Source organism: Cupressus sempervirens, chromosome 2 (assembly GCF_028749045.1).
Source record: "Cupressus sempervirens isolate cs-2001-9-10 chromosome 2, ASM2874904v1, whole genome shotgun sequence".
Classification (NCBI taxonomy): Eukaryota; Viridiplantae; Streptophyta; class Pinopsida; order Cupressales; family Cupressaceae; genus Cupressus; species Cupressus sempervirens.
Window position 1 is genome coordinate 769,567,011 of NC_143119.1, and position 17,577 is coordinate 769,584,587.

The 17,577-nt window shown below is 38.7% G+C and overlaps 1 protein-coding gene across 13 annotated transcripts in view; it reads left to right on the plus strand.

Annotated features, from left to right (window-relative positions):
- LOC149575725 (delta-aminolevulinic acid dehydratase, chloroplastic-like) overlaps positions 1–17,577 on the plus strand; it is an 81,773-nt gene that overhangs the window by 19,828 nt on the left and 44,368 nt on the right. For 7 of the 13 annotated variants that reach the window (XM_089815500.1, XM_089815503.1, XM_089815501.1 and 4 more), the window contains 11 exons: positions 2,233–2,590; positions 2,788–2,899; positions 3,079–3,152; positions 3,311–3,379; positions 3,454–3,537; positions 3,635–3,704; positions 3,830–3,885; positions 4,404–4,525; positions 4,634–4,705; positions 4,807–4,888; positions 5,026–5,103. In XM_089815500.1, the coding sequence (XP_089671626.1) occupies positions 2,288–2,590; positions 2,788–2,899; positions 3,079–3,152; positions 3,311–3,379; positions 3,454–3,537; positions 3,635–3,704; positions 3,830–3,885; positions 4,404–4,525; positions 4,634–4,705; positions 4,807–4,888; positions 5,026–5,103 (1,122 nt within the window). In that variant the 5' untranslated portion in view covers positions 2,233–2,287. Of the gene's footprint in view, positions 1–2,210; positions 2,591–2,787; positions 2,900–3,078; positions 3,153–3,310; positions 3,380–3,453; positions 3,538–3,634; positions 3,705–3,829; positions 3,886–4,403; positions 4,526–4,633; positions 4,706–4,806; positions 4,889–5,025; positions 5,104–17,577 lie in introns of all 13 variants that reach the window. The other 6 variants (XM_089815511.1, XM_089815506.1, XM_089815509.1 and 3 more) reach the window with 2 other exon arrangements.

The window sequence follows — 17,577 nt, forward strand, 5'->3', positions numbered from 1 at the left end:
GCACATGAGATTGTGGCACTGTATAAGGAGATTTATTATGCTCGTAGGCGCGAGGAGGCGGACAGGGCAGCAGAGAGGATTGCGGTCGAGAGATCTTTGGCGGTTGAGAGGGAGGCTTGAGAGAAGTTAGCAACGGATTTGGCCACTCAGTAGGCAGCTTGGGCAGTTGAAAGGGCAGCGTTACTGCAGGATAAGGAAGCGGCTGTACGGGATAAGGATGCAGTAGAACAAGAGTTGCAGGTAGCAAGGAAGTAGGCTATGGATGCGGCACTTCTCCTGAAGGAGGTTGTCGAGGTTAATTCACAGATACAGAAGGATTTGAGCATCCGGACGGAGCAGGTCTATGAGTTGCGTCGGTAGCAGTATTCTTCAGGGGCACCACCTTCTCTTTAGTGTTTCTTTGTTTTACTGTATGAGGTTGTCTCCTATTTTTTTAGTCGTTAGGAGACGACTTTTCTTTTTGGGGGGGATGATGTAGTCGACAGATTGTGTATTTTGTAGCCGACAGGTTGTTGTCGTCGGTAAAGATTTTGTTGCCGACGGCCCGATGGGTAGATTAGGATTGTTTTGTAGCTGATGGACCTCTTCTGGAAGGTTTGGCGGAAAGTATTTATGCCCTGTCTGGGATCATTGTAAATCATCTTATCTTATCGCTAGTTATGTAATCTGTTGGCATATGCGAATAATCTAAGGAGTTCTACTATTCGTGTTCATTATCTGTGTGCATTTCTTAATTAACCTATGCAGTAAACAAGGAACATGCTTCTAGATTGGAAGCTACAAATTTGAAAGATGTAGAAAAAAAGTTTAAGGAGAAAAGGTTGGAAGATCTGGTCAACAGATGGACAATAGCACATGTCCGGCTGTAGAAGAGCCTAAAAGATTTTAAAGAGTGAAAATGAAGTAGTTGTGGTGTACCAATTTTGTCCCCAGTGGCCCATATCGACGAAAAGCATTAATAATCAGATTGATATTATAGTCACAAATTGTACAATTTACAAACATAGTTGATTTGAAGAGGGATGTGGATGTTAATGGCAGAATACAAATAGAAAATCTTTACGTGCAATTGAATCTTTACCACAAGGACACAATTGAGAAGCCAGATGAGAACAACTGAATTCTTTTGGATTTCTAAATGAAGTATCAATACCATTTATTAATGATGTTCGCAGAACTATTTCATACAGACAGTTCCATGCTAAGAATAGTCCACTTGCATTTAAAGCAAGCTTAGTGTATAATTTTATCCAGAAATACTAAATCTAACTCAAACAGTTTTCCTGTAGACTTTTGATAAGAAAATTAAAATAGATCTCTCAGACTGTGCTTACCTCCTAAAACTTGCTGACAGCTAAAAATAGTCTACACCATAGATAGCTCCTGCCCAAATTTTGACTGGCAGCTCCATAAACAATTCTGGCACTGCTCATATTCACCGTTCATGGAAAATCCTGTGATTAACTTATTTAACTTTGATAATCCTGTTGATATTCACACTCTTTATTGGGGTTTTTGTCCTGGTCACCGGCTGTATGAAGCTGACAAAATACAATGTTTCTGTTGGCCTGTTGTACAATGATCCTATTCCCCTATTCCAATGGAATATGTCATGAAGTGCTTAATCTGTGTCATAGAAGTCCTTTGAGAGGCTGAAACATTAGATAAGGAGAGAGGGCTACAGAGTTTATGGCTATGTCAAGTAATGTTGTTATACATGCAATGGATAGCAGCCTGTGCACCAATTGATATTGACAACCTCAAACGTAATGCTACAAGCAAGCATGATCTTTTTTCCAACGACAATGGTGCCATACTTAAGAGAGAGAAAGCTAGCAATCTCAAACATTGGTCCCGCCAAAACTGACTAAAACATTTTTTGTACATAAAGATAACTGCAAAATATTTTCAGCATGCTAATGCACCGCTTTTGACAACTACAGTGCTTTGGTGAATGTAAATTGTGAAATTTAAGTGAAGCTTTTATAATGGTCTCAATTCAGATAATATTTGACTGCTTATGTGAAATATCCAGCAGATATCTATGAAATGTGTTACCACTCTCTATTTTCCAATTTGAGTATTTTACATAACTGTGCTAGAGGGGGCCATTCTGCTCTGGAATATTTATAGTTTTCCGTTGTCTTTAGTATTTGTTAGCAGATAGTTTCTCTGTCGCTCAGTCTTTTTCTATTTTTGATGAAGCTCAGGGTTTTTGTGTTTTTGATTAAGGCACTTCTTTTAGAATCAAGGTACCAAATATTCATTTTTCGAGCGCACAACGACGATGGCCTTTGCAGTGTTTGGTGCACCCTCAAATACTTTGGCACTGAAAAGCACAAGTTATGACAGACACACTTTGCCACATACAGGATTTTTATGTCAGCCATCTACATTGTGTTGTAAGAGTGAAATAATTAGGAAAAGACAGATAATAAGAGCAGTTGCTGAGAATATCACCCTGAGAACAGGGACAGCAAAAAGTATTGATGAGTGTGAGGCTGCTGTTATATCTGGAAATCCACCCTCTGCACCACCTGTTCCAGCCAAGCCCCAAGCTCCACGAGGAACTCCATGTGTCTCACCTCTTGTACGTAACTTAAAGACATCATTTCATTGAGATAAAATTTAATTGTTAGAGTTTAAATGTTATAAGAGTTATAGATATACATTGACATCTGACAAGAAGAGAAATGGATAAAGCTAGCACGGTCAGTCACTATATTAGGAGACATCATTCTAACTTTCATGCTGTCTGCATTGCACATGTTTTGCTGCTGTTGATAGCCACTAAGTAGACGCCTTCGTCGCAACCGTAAGTCAGTTACTTTGAGAACTGCCTTCCAGGAAACATCTTTATCACCAGCGAATTTTATCCTTCCTCTTTTCATTCATGAAGGTTGGTAAACAATTTGTACATTTTAATGTTTTGAGTCAATTGATATTTCAAACAAATTTAAAGTATAAATCCACTGATACTAAAGGCTAAATGATTTTTCCCTTTTATTGCAAACATGCAAATGCAAACACCGATCTCTTATGTCATGTTACATTGGTTTTAAAATTTTCTATTCACAGGTGAAGAGGATACCCCAATAGGGGCAATGCCAGGTTGTTCCAGACTTGGTTGGAGACATGGACTAATTGAAGAGGTTCTTACAGATACTTTCTGAAAATTTTAAATTATAATGGGATTTTTATGTTAGTTTTCCTTTAATTTCTGGTCGTTCTGTTTAGTTGATCATGTTGTGATCTTATTCAGTTCCCTACATTTCCCATTGAGTTTATGGTCTAATTTATTGTTGTGCAGGTATATAAAGCCCGTGATGTTGGTGTCAACAGTGTTGTCCTCTTTCCCAAGATTCCTGATGCTCTAAAGGTGTGTATGTGTAGGGTTTGATATTTTCTGCATGTTGTTTTGCTTGATGTTTCGGAAACTAAAATCTTAATCAGTCAGCAACGGGGGAGGAAGCCTGCAATGAGAATGGACTTGTGCCACGAGCAATACGTCTTCTCAAGGACAAGTATCCCGATCTTGTAAGTTGAGTCTTCCATTCCTTATCTACTTCAAAATTTTTGTTGGATTTTTTATATTTATTGTAGAAACTATATACTTTCCATTTCTTGCTTTTAGGTAATTTACACAGATGTTGCATTGGATCCATACTCTTCTGATGGACACGATGGAATTGTTAGAGAAGATGGTATGTATTGCAAGTACATTCTGCTTCTTTTACTAATTTTGATGTGAGAAGCATTCCTCCAGGGTTAGAAAAATAGATATCTTCTATTTTCCAATGGTTTTGAAAAGATTGCATATATTTTTCAGGAGTGATTATGAATGATGAGACAGTCCACCAGCTATGCAGGCAGGCTGTGACCCAGGTAAAAGTTGTGCAAGTTTTTACACACTTAGAGCAGGTCCCCATGTTGCTGCTTAGCTTCTTTTTGCTAGCAGCAGCTGCTTATTTTTTTGTGACACAATTTGTGGAGCTGGTGGTCCCATGGGTCGTAATGTTTGCTGCTAAATTTTAAGCAGTGTTTTAAATATTATATTTAAATAAAATTTTTAATCATTTTTGTAGCAAATAATTCTGAAAACTAAATTGTAGATGTGTCGCTTTCTGCTTATTTCTAGCCCCCTCTTCCCCCACAGCTTGTTTTCATTTGGTAAAAAATAGCTGCTCCACAAAATTAGGAAAATATTCTAAATTTTCCTGTTCCCATAAGTTTTATTTTGCATGGGAACACTCTAGTACTTAAATTTAACCAGAAGTGGCAGAATGGGGACATGACATTAAACATGTAAGATGTTTTTTTTGGGGATTTTTTGGTTGTTTTTTCTCTCAGAATAGTCATTATTTAAATGACACCGCTGATTTGTAAATCCATTGTTGAGACAGGCTCGGGCAGGAGCTGATGTTGTAAGTCCAAGTGATATGATGGATGGGCGTGTTGGAGCCATTCGATATGCATTAGATAGAGAAGGATTTCAAGATGTGTCCATCCTTTCTTATACAGCAAAGTACCATTTGAAACTTGCATAGACACTATGTTATTAACTCATTCTTCAGCTTATGAATTTATGTAGAAATTAAATTTCCATTTGTAACTAATCTATGTTTCCTTACAGATATGCAAGTGCATTTTATGGTCCTTTTAGAGAAGCTCTTGATTCTAATCCTCGATTTGGAGACAAAAATACGTACTGCCTATCCTTTTCTCCAGCAATATTTTTATGCTCCAATGGATTGTTGATTACAGGATTGCATGATTTCTTGTATCTAAACACAACTTTGGAAACAGATACCAGATGAACCCAGCAAACTACCGCGAAGCACTACTTGAAACATCTACTGATGAGGAAGAAGGAGCAGATATTCTTATGGTATGCATTCTTTTATATTTTTTTATCAAACACAATTTCATCAAGGAATAAACAATTAGGTGGTTTCTCTTTGTTGCATTACTACAAATAAATGATTCTGAAGTAAGAGAATGTGGATGAACTATCTTGGAGGACAGGTCAAGCCAGCTATGCCATATTTGGATGTGATTAGGCTTCTTCGAGACAACTCATCATTACCTATAGCTGCATACCAGGTAACACTGTGATCTGTTCAGCACCATTTTTTAAATTTCTAATTTTAGAGTAACGAGAGTTTTCTGAAGATAGTTGAGATTTATTAAAGATTGTGTCTCAAAATTTCAGTTTATTCTTTTCATGATAATTCATTCCAAGAGGATATTTCAGATGTCCAAAATTATAATATGTCTAGAGGCTTTGATCAATACACTTTAGGGGTTTTGGGAAGTAAATTAGCATTTTATTAGTTATCAACAATTTTGGGATAAAAATCCCTCTTGTTTTCTAAGGGGAGGCTTCCTTATGGAAAACCAAAATCTAATTAACCATTTACGATAGTTATAGAGACTTTACAAATGTTCATATTTGAAAAGTGTAGGGTTCACAGCTTGTAAATATAAGATGGTAAAACTTAAAAAAGCACTGTGCAATTAAGCTGCATAAATACAGAGTTCAAATTAATAACGCACGGGAGATTATGTTATTTTTAAGGATAACAACTAAGAGTTGTCACCATATTTTCTAGAAAAGATAGAAAGAATATGAATTTTTTTGATTGGTAAATTTAATTTTATTAATATTTATGAAATAGAACAGTACATAGAGCTAAACATCTAGAGTCCTCTACATAGTCTCAAACACCAACCACCCCCCTAAAACCATCCACCCAATACATTCATCAGCTACAAAATAAGCATCTGAATATAATCAATTACTTCCAAGTACTTCCAATCATAATTGCGGCCCTCCTGTACAAATCCCAAAACAGAACTGATCTGAAATACACTTAGTTATCCACTTAAAATAAAATAGCCCACCATTATCAACAATGGCATTCAATTAGGGTTCTACAGCAAAATACTATACTACAGACTAAACACCAGACATAAATCAACCACACAATACCCAAAACCCATATGCACCCGCCATATAACTATATAGTATTCAGCTATAATGAAAAACATATATCAAAATTGTCGTCGGTAAATATTGTGTAGCCGACGGGTTAATGTTGTCGGTAGAAACTGTGTCAGCCGACTTGATTGTTGTCGGTGTTTTTGTATTATGTAGCCGATGTCGTCAGTAAAGATTTTGTAGCGGACGGGTAAACAGTTTGTAGTGGACATAATGTTTGTAGCCGACGGACTCCTTTGGGAAGGTTTGGTGGATAGTATTTATATCCTGACTAGGATCATTGTAAACCATCATTGATCTTATCTTATGAAGCATAATGTAATGTTTTGGCATATGCGAATAATCTGAGTTCTGCTGTTTGTGTTTATTATCTGTGTGCATTTCTTAATTAACCTATGCGGTAAACATTTGTTGCCGGTAAATATTGTGTAGCCGACGGGTTAATGTTGTCGGTAGAAACTGTCAGCTGACTTGATTGTCGTCGGTGTTTTGTATTATGTAGCCGACGTCGTTGGTAAAGATTTTGTAGCTGAGGGGTAAACAATTTGTAGCGGACATAATGTTTGTGGTCGACGGACTCCTTCGGGAAGGTTCAGCGGATAGTATTTATATCCTGACTGGGATCATTGTAAACCATCATTGATCTTATCTTATGAAGCATAATGTAATGTTCTGGCATATGTGAATAATCTAAGGAGTTCTGTTGTTTGTGTTTATTATCTGTGTGCATTTCTTAATTAACATATGCGGTAAACATTTGGCGCTATTGCCCTATGAACCTGGAAGGTGGGAGGAATGAAGATTAATGCCAAATTAGCTTAACAAGGATCGAAATAAGGCCAAGGGAAAAAAAGGAATCCGTACTGCGCAAGAGAATTTAATTCTAGCATAGCAAGCTGCATGCCAAAGGAGATTCCAAAAGATTGTCGATGAAAACCAGAGCATGGAAGACTTGTTGGAGGAAACTCGGCAGCGGGTGGAATCGGTGGAAGAAGCACGGGAGAAATTTTTGAATTTGTGTTCGCCGAGGGAAGAGAATCCAGACGGAAGAGCATTGACTCGCACGGCTTGGAGTGCCGACGGAGTAAGAGCGTGGAGTGAATTCTTCGTTTGGGATATACTTCCAGAGGGGACAACTTCAGAACACCCTTCTTCACCAAGGTTCGCAGTCCGTCGGTGTGGGAGACTAGTCGGCCGGTGTGGGAGTGCAGTCCGTCGGTGTGGGAGTGCAGACCGCTGGTGTGGGAGTGAAGAGCACCAGTGTTGTAGGACCGAGCAACGCCTATTTATAGAAACCAATCGTGATGGTAGGACCAAAAGAGAAACTGCTGAAGTTCAATGGCGATGGTACGACCGATCCCATTCGACATTGCAAAACATGTGAAACGATTTGGAGGGCAAATGGGATAACTGATGAAGACGACTAGATGAGGCAATTTCCGGCAACCCTACGGGGTGTGGCAATTGACTGGTTTACTAGTACAGATCCGCAGAAGCTAGACAGTTGGAATAACATTAAAAAAGAGTTTCTGGCCGAATTTCAACTGTTGCGCAATGATAATGAAATTGTTGGCGAGATCTTTAATACCAAGCAGGGAAAGAATGAAATTGTCTGCGTCTACGCCAGGAAATTAAAAGATTTGATAAATAAAATGGAAAATAAGCCAGCGGACGGACTTTAGAAAAGATGGTTCGTGGAAGGCTTACGCTTGAAATTGCGGAAGAAAATGAAAATTGTGCCGCTATCGTCATACACGAAAGCTTATAACAGAGCATTGAACCTCGAAAGTGAGCAGAAGACAAAGAAGAAGAAGAAGACTAGCTCGTCTGATTCTGATGATGACGAGCCTTCCGGAGAAGATAGCAGCGACAATGAAGGCAGTAGCAAGAAGGTCCGTGCCCTACAGAAGGACATGATCCGCATGATGAAGGAGTTTAAAAATATGTAGAAGGAGACAAAGGGCAGTGAGCTGTGGTGCACGGAGTGTAAGACCGACGGTCATACTAAAGGATCCTGTCCGAAGAACCAATTCTGCGATATTTGTCAAATCATGGGCCATTCAACAAAGGAATGTCCCTTTAACATGAAGACCAGAGGATCTCTGCAGGTACTTCTTACACAAGAGGCGTCCCCGTCAGGCAGTAGCGGAAACACCAATAATGCAGGTGCCACGTCAGGAGGATACAGGAATAATAGCAGAGGTAAAAACAACAACAATGCGAACAATAACAATAATAATGGCAGTCGAAGTCGAATCCAGTATGATGCAAATGGACGGCCGATTGTTCAATGCCGAGCATGTAATTTGTGGGGTCATTTTGCGCAGGACTGTACAATGGCGAACACACCAAAATTATTATGCAGATGGTGCAGACTCGGCGATCATGAAGATGCCAAGTGTCCAAAGTCTGGAGTGAATCTGATCACCGTCCGGACGGATGAAGAAGAGGTTCTGGCAATTACGTAGAGATAAGAAAAAGAGTACCCGGACCCGACAGAAGAAAAGAGGAAATTTGGGGAAGCACGGGCAGAGATTGGAACGGCATCGCAGGCGGAGACCTCACAACTGAAAGACACCACCGGCACCTCGGCAAGGAATGCTGCAGAACAAAACATTGTACAACAGATTTTACAAACGGAGGTACCTGTCAAGATTGGCGATCTATTGCTCATAATGCCTCAGCTCCAATCGGCAATCACAAATATTGCGCCAACTGCCAAGTTACTAGAAGAACCAAGCAGAGGGAAGGAAATTGCCGCCGGTGGAGAAGACCCAATGTTGCTAGCCCTCACATCCGGACAGCATCCGGTGGTTGTTGAGATGGGGATCCTCGGACATGTTCTCACAGACACAATAGTCGATAGAGGGTCTGGCGTAAATGTCTTACCGGAGGAAACTTGGAAGAAGTTGGGAAAGTCGACATTGTGGCCACCTACATTCCAGTTGCTCATGACAGACCAGCACGGGATCAAACTGTTGGGAACCTTAAGCGCGCAACCGGTAACTATTAGAACACAACCATTTTTATTGGACTTAGTGGTCATTCCATTGAAAAGAAAGGGATATGATGCTATTCTGGGACAGACTTGGTGCAAGCAAAAGTAAAACATGATTGGAAAAGAAATACCTTATCAATGGAGCACGGAGGCAAAAGATTCATAATTGACTTGCACACACACAAATGGTAGGTGAGGAGGTAGCATCGTCAGATTCAAAAGGTGAAGGCGAAAGTGACGACGAAGGAAAGAGGAGAATGGAATCGGACGAAGGAGGAGTATTGACACTAGGAGGAGGATCAAATGACGACGACCTAGACTCGGTGAATGGCCTTTACCACTGGCAAATAGAAGACTATGAACTCTTTCCGAGTTGTAATATGTTAAGGGTCAATGAAGGTGAGAAAACAGAGAAAAATGAATGTCCGAAAGAATACAGAGAAGCAGAAGAAGGAAAGGCGGTTACGGCTGAAGTTGAGGAGAAGAACATACAGTCCAAACCCAAAAAAAGGAAAGATCCCACCATCCGGTACACGGTGAATGGACCGCACAGGAAGAAAAGAATGCATCGCACCATAAAATTATTTGAAAGGTGTTGACAGCAAGGAAATAAGCTAGATGCACGACGACTGCAGGCACAGTGGGCGACGGAGGTGACACATAACAGACATAAGGTGTGGCATGACAAACTCAACAGGTTTTAGCCGGGGCAATTGGTACTCAAGTACAACGGTCGGAATGAAATCAAACAGGAAAGGTTTAAGGCAAGATGGGTTGGACCATATCAGATTTGGGAGGTTGGCAACAATGGAGCGATAAAGTTGGAGACGTTGGATGGGCAAGAGGCATCTCACACAGTCAATGGATCCAAATTAAAAATATACTATGCTAGGAAGAATTTGTCGCCGTCACCGTTGCCGTCGCAGAATGATCAGATGACTCCCTCGTCGTTGTCGTTGTAGAACGGCGATGCCTCAAGGCAAAATTAAGGTGCTGTATTTTAAATTTAAAAAAAAAAAAGAACAAAAAGAGAAAAAAAGAAAAAAAAAAGAAAAAAAATTGAAAAAATTGAAAAAAAAAAAAAAAAACAGAAAAGGTCCCGTGGATAGCCTGTCCATGGATTGTGGCCCGCGGGCAGACTGTCCCGTGGACACAGGTCCCGCGGGTAGACTGTCCACGGAAGGCTTTTCTCTGCAGGGTCTTGCCTTCCCCCGGAGCCTTTCTCTCTTCTTCGGAGTTTCTTTTCCCGCGGAGCATTCTACTCTTATTCCACGCAAAATGTTTTCTAGCCTGAGGATTGGCTGCTCGCCGAAGATCACTAGCTCGCATGCGGACCTCATTCCTTTCTTCCGCCACGGATGACTTCATTTTTTTTTTCTGCATGTTCTGTCTTACTCTCCACGAGCTGCCTTGGCTTGCGACTCAGCTTTGTCTGCAGGCTTTTCGCAGGCAGTTGTCCGCGGGTGTTTTCCTGTGGATTTAACATCTTTGCACTCGAATCTTTCCATTGCGGATTCAACGTTTTTCTGCATTCCCGTGGAGTGTTTGTTTTGGATGAGATGGCGACTTCCCTATTCGACGTAGTGCAATAGCCTCACTCAACTCTTAGCTAATATGTATTCTTTGATACTTATGTGGACCACTGAAACTATTCTCCATCGATAGGAACTGAGAACTGCTACCTCTGTTCCCAGTTTAGGGAAACAATGGCCCCCTTTGATGCCGCTGATGTTTGGTATATTCTTTGCCTTATTCTCCAAAGAAGTGGTATGTGTTCACTATTGGTTTCTCGGCCTTATTAGCTGCAAGGAGAAGGGGTTTCCATCAGATCAGAATGCTCATAGTTGATGCCGACAGATTTCGTGGGGTGAAAAGTATTATAATCTTCTGATCAAGGAACGTCTTCTATTCTAGCTCTCCCGCGGCTAGCCTTTCTCTCCCACAGATGGTATTATGCGGATTGTTTTAAATTCTTCCGCGGATGGTTATTTAGCTTGCACCTCATTTGTTTAGTTTGCATGCAAAAGGAGGAACCCTATACTATATAAGGAGGAAAGACATCGTTATTATATGGAATCCGTGCAGGGAAGGAGAAGAATTTTTGTGTGCCGAGGGATTTGTGGTGGATTGTAGAGGAGCAGGAAAGAGGAAGAGGAAATCGCTAAAAAAAAAAAAAAACGATAGATTGAAACAGTTCGAAATGAGTAACGCATGATGCCGGAGGAAGGGAAACACATAAAAGGTAGTAAAGCATCAATGGTTGCTAGAAAGAGTGTGGAATCGGCAGAAAATGTCAGAAATAGTCCGTTCCGTGCATTTTTGTGTGAGTTTCAGAGTGCTAATTTGGTCTTGGCGGCGAGGGGCGTTGCCCCCTGGACCCCCAATCATTGTGGATATCAGTCGTGAAGTGTGACCAGTTGAGAAGACTTGAAGCTGCTGTAGACATGGAGTGTCTGTGTACCAGAGGCACTCGGAGTAGGTGTTGGCCGAGAGGCTGTCTTGGTGGATGCATAGAGAGCTCGGGAGGAGTGGGTCATCCAGAAGGCAGTACAACAACACTTAGCTCAGTGGACCCAGTGTTGGAAGTAGAGAAAGCAGCAGAGGTGGCTATCAAGGTCGGCTTGAGGAGATAGTATTGTGTTAGCAGAGGCTATAGATGTAACGGGATGAATGTGGAAGTGATGTGACAGAAGCAGATTTTTTGTTGTAGTCACTCTGTTAATGTATTTTGTTTGTTAATTTATCTTAGATATTTTGTAATTGTCGTCCGAAGGCGACTTTTTCTTTTGGGGGGGATGATGTCGGTAAATATTGTGTAGCCGACGAGTTAATGTTGTCGGTAGAAACTGTGTTAGCCAACTTGATTGTCGTCAATGTTTTTGTATTATGTAGCCAACGTCGTTGGTAAAGATTTTGTAGCTGATGGGTAAACAGTTTGTAGCGGACATAATGTCTGTGGCCGACGGACTCCTTCGGGAAGGTTCGGCGGATAGTATTTATATCCCGACTGAGATCATTGTAAACCATCATTGATCTTATCTTATGAAGCATAATGTAATGTTCTGGCATATGCGAATAATCTAAGGAGTTATACTGTTTGTGTTTATTATCTGTGTGCATTTCTTAATTAACTTATGCGGTAAACAAAAAAGGAACCAAAAGAGTAAACTATGCTTTTCTTTCCCGGTTTTCCTAGAGGCTTTACTGACCCAATAGTCTTTTGGACCAAATTCCAAGGAAGGTATTTTCTCTATCTTTTTGTGCTCGGCTTACATCTGCATCTTCTTCAGAAAGGCTTAGCCTATAATCGCATCCTCTCTCCACTCTTGCACATTTGGCACTGCACTCCATAACAAAAAGTGTTGAAAAGAGATTGCTCTCATTCACAAAATGGCAAAAGCCTTTCTCTGCATGGAACCCTTTCCCTGGTTTAGTCGTAGCTACTATTGGTAGCACCCCTTCGAGCCACTCAGAGAAAACACATGCTTTCATAATCCACACCGCTTCCTCTCCCGATCCCAACTCCAATGTTCACGCCAAAAGCATGGAGGCAATATCATTATTGGAAGAGTACTTTTGATCCGAGTTGAGAAAGTCCTCTCTAGTCAGCAGGTGTATAATTCTCCAGAATTCCCTGTTATCCAGAGAGATTACTTTTTCATTTGCTTCACTGAGATTTTCCCTAAAAAGCATTTTTGTTGACTAGCTGTGTGAAGGGTAAACTTGGCTGCCGTTAGTGCTGAATCCACACCATTACTTGCACTCGCAGAGAAAGGTGTTAAAACTTGAGCCTAGAAAATAAAGATGATAAACAACAATGAGAAAGATCCAAATTTGAAACAATTAACACTAGAAATATCGAGGGAAAAACCCCTTAAGAATTGAAGGGAAAAACCTAGCCACACACAACAAAGATCATTTAATTGATAATGAAATTCAAGTGTACAATCCTTTCACTTGAAGCGAAATATACAACCAATAAAGAGACCCTTCACATAACAATCGAAAGTCTCTTTAGTTTCCCATAACTCCTATAAATCATTACATCTCTTCCTATATTCATGCCTCAACACATGTGAATGACACATGTCATTTATAGTTAATATTACAATAAATGTCATTTTCAGCTGAAGGTGGCCATATTGGTAATAACATCTAGATTTTGAGAGATAAAGATCTCTATTGCAGATACAATCTTTAACACTCCCTCTTAGCAAGAGAGATCTTTTGCTGAACAGTCACACAAGGCTGCAACCAAAAATGTCAATGATAAATTCTGATCATACAGATTCAAAAACATAATTCATGGAATCATTCAACATGAAAACCTGTAACAATTACTCATATTCATAGAATCACTCAACATAAAACCTATAACAATTGTTCATATTCATGGAATCGCTCAAGATGAAAACTTGTACAATTGCTCATATTCATGGAATCACTCAAGATGAAAACCTGCCAAAAATCGTAATCAACTATCATCACGGATTTTCTCAATGTGATGCTGTCATGAAATCTCTCAACATGACAAGTTAGTAAGGTTTACAACCAGCATTTTTTAATCACAGACTCTCTCATCGTGATACAGTCATGGGCTCTCTCAACATGACTTCCAACTCTCATTACAAAATCTCTCAATGTGATGTTATCATGGACTCTCTCAACATGATGTTCACTTCCTAGAATGAAAGAGTTATCAGATTGTCCTTACTGACTCATTATGAATAAGAACTCGCAATCAGAAAGAAATGCAATCACAGTTAAAACTCATTACATTAAGAGTCTCAAAAACCTACTATACCAAAATTTTAACAACATGTGTAAGAATAGAGGGGATTCAAAGACTCCCTCTTAATCAAGAACTACTTTCATCACCAAGAAGAGGTAGCAAATGAATCCTCCCTCTGAATCACAAGCTCCCTCTAACTCTCAACATCTCTCTCTGAATCAAATTTCTATTATATGATCTCCCTCTGAATCAAAATCTGCATGACTTTGCATGTAATCATCCCATTGCTTCATAATAGAATCAAACTATCATAAAGAGAAACGTAGAGATCAATGCTAAAACAAGTCAGATTGAAGTCTAATCTCAGTATGTTCACAAATATACAGAAATGACAAAATGGTCAAATCAACCAAATATTAATACTATACACAGATAAGAGAAGGTAGCACAATAGAACTTATCTGTTTAAAGGAATCCCTGACTGAAATAAATTAACAATATTGAGGAAAACTTGCCATTAGTCTGCAATGTTGCTGAAATGCTGCCCCTTGCCCATCCTTTGTGGACTGTAAGTTACAAAGACACTTGAAAGCGTGCTTCCTGACAATCCTGTTGAAGTCCTATATTATTTCTGAGGCTATCCGTAGAGATTCAGTTTCCGGAAGACACCACTTTTATAAATCTTGATAACTGACACGAGAAAAAAAGAATGGGACCTCACGATATATTGAAATCTTAGAGCTTGCGAAAGAATTGACACCATTCTGCCGTTACAGACAGAAATGGTTTTCAAATAAAAGATACGTCAAGAATGAATCAACATGATTCCAAAAATACCAATACCTTTTGATTAAAGAGTCACATGAAACAGATTGGTAAGCCAACTTTACTCTCCTCCTTCGAATTGTCAGCACTCGTGGCCTTGAATAATAGAAACGTTGGACTTTGATAAGAATGAGACTTCATCATGTCCAGACACCATATAATGAAAATAGTATTCTCCAGCATAGATAGTAAAAAATGGAAAATAAAACCTCTAGACCGAGCTTGAATTTGAATGGGGTTCCCTAACCCACATTGAACACTATGACTTCATCTCTGGAGTTAGGAGTCTTCTTTAACAAGGAATTTCTTTAAACCCAATAGCCTTGTAATAGTATTTAACAGAGAGCCAAATCAAGAAAATGCTGTTTTAAAATCTTCAAATCAAAAGTAACTAAACTTTAAGATAAAAACGTACCTTGAGAGAGCTGTCAAATATAAAGAAGACAAAACAAAACATTCACAATAGGAGGCTTTTGCCAGTTGAAGAAGACAAAAGCGATGCGGTCATCAATTTCTCCTCTCCTTCCAAGAACGATATACAAAGAAGCAACCAACATGCATTAGATAAAAATCATCCTCCTACTCCTATGAAGCTATGATCACATCACAATGGTGTAGAGACAGACATTTGCACCTAAAATAAGGAGAAATCGTTCTGCAAATAGGGGTTATAGAACCACAAAAAGAAAAAAAATATTGACATGGTAACTTCCAGATTTTACGCCAAAACTAAGCATCCAAGCACTTGTATACTTCACGATAATTCCAGACTTTGCCTTTCAAATCATGCACACTTGCTTTGCTGTCATTCTGATCTCCCATTCTAACTGATAGCAGGGATGTTCTTTTGGATTCCTATATTGCTGATATCAATCCTGGCTCTGATACCTTGTTAAAACTTGAGCCCAGAAAATAATGATGATAAACAACAATGACAAATAGCCAAAATTGAAACAATAAACACTAGAAATATCCTGGGAAAATCGAGAATGAAGGGGAAAACCCAACCACACACAACAAAAGATCGTTTTATTGATGATAAAATTCAAGTATACAATCCTTTTGCTTGAAGCAAAATATATAACCAATAAAGAGACCCTTCACATAACAATCGAATGCCTTTTCAATTTCCCACAACTCCTATAAATAATTACAACTCTTCGTATATTCATGCCTCAACGCATGTGAATGACACATGTCATTTACATTGAATAGTACAATAAATGTCATTTTCAGTTGAAATTGATCATAACAATAATAATGTCTAGATTTCGAGAGATAAAGATCTCTATTGCAGCTACAATCTTTAATAGAAGGCACTTGAGAAATATCTAGAAACCCATCAAAAGGAAAAATATAAGCCAGTCCCCGCACACAGGCCAAAGGCATCATTATTATGAGAGGTCATAGGTGCAATGGTACCAAGCAGTCATAGGGCACGCTATGTTGTCTTATCAATTGGTGAATTACAATTCATCCCCCACTCAAACACATAAGCAATTTGGCATGATTTGTGGCATCATTGTGAAAACAAAGTCCCCCAAAAAGTAAACCAAATACCCAGCCAACCCTACAAATTCATTGAGTACAAAACTAGTTAAAGAAATTGTCCCATTCGAAAGAAATGTGAAAAGCTTAATCATGTATAAGTGCCTTTACTTGTCATTAATAGTCATAAATTTAAATCTGCCCCTTTATTGAACTCCAAAAATGAAAGATTGCTACCTCTGAAATCTTCAAAGACACATCCAAGACCTTGGAAATGTTGAGGATTGTAGCTATGATAGAGATCTTTATCTTTGATTTTGCTATATGTTGAAATTGAGATAGTACATATTTATTGTTTTTACAGCTGGAGAAGATATTGTAAAGTTTCTGCAAATTCTTAGGTGAATCAAACTTAGATTATACCTTCTTTATTTGCTGTAGATAAACTTCAATGCTCTGTCTTGAATTAATCTAGAAATTTCTTTTACTTCTGCAAGTTGTATTCAGGCAGTATTGACTAAGGAGCAGACTTTCATTGTTTCTTGTGTGTCCTTAGACTTCAACCACACCCTTATTAAATATATAGATCAAGTAAGGACACGTCCCTTTCAAAGTCTACTTTGAATCATCTTCTTGAAGTCAGTGACTTTTCATGCAAACATTAGTTTAGGTTCTAAACTAACCAAGGGTGATTAGTAAGTTTTCAAACTAATATTCCATTATAGGCGCCGATATTCTAAGAGGATAATACAATAAATTTTAGACCTATTTAATGCAAGATCAGATCAGAATGATTTGTACTCAGACCAGCATGATTGAAAGTTATGGATTTAACACTACCTTTTAACTTGATAATCATACTGAGAGATATCATATCTAGCAACATCAATTAAGATGAGCAAGCAAGGATTGATACTCTATATTTATCTGAATCTTCTTAGCATGTGGTATGAACATATGATACAATGTCATATTAAACTTGTGATATGACATATAGCTAATACTAGTAATAATAGTATTGCAAAGAATAAAATATATAGGATAAATTCGAAGAATAATGAAATTCTTCATTTATCCAAGTTATGACTCAGAGGTAGTGGTATTCCTATTTCACAACATGATCCTGAGTTTAAGATCTACCAGAACACAGGATAAACTCTGGAGAATATTAAAATTTTTCCTTTATCCAAATTGTGATTTATGAACATAGCAATGTCCACTTCACAATGTGATTTTAAACTCATCTAGATCTTACAATAGAACTCTACTATTTATGTAATGGGCACCCCTGAATGTCCCAAAAAACTAAACCAAATTGCTGAAAGGAATTATTTCAAACAATTTGCATTCAACTTTTTATTTCTCCGTTTAATGTTCTAAACCCCTTATAACTCCGGAAATCAAATGTTTATTTGTTTGTTGTGTTTTGTGCATGGAATTGGTATCATACAACATAAACAAGAAAGAAACTACAATAATATGCAAAGTGGAAATGAATTGCTGCCAATAAAATGTTATTTTCAGAATTTATAA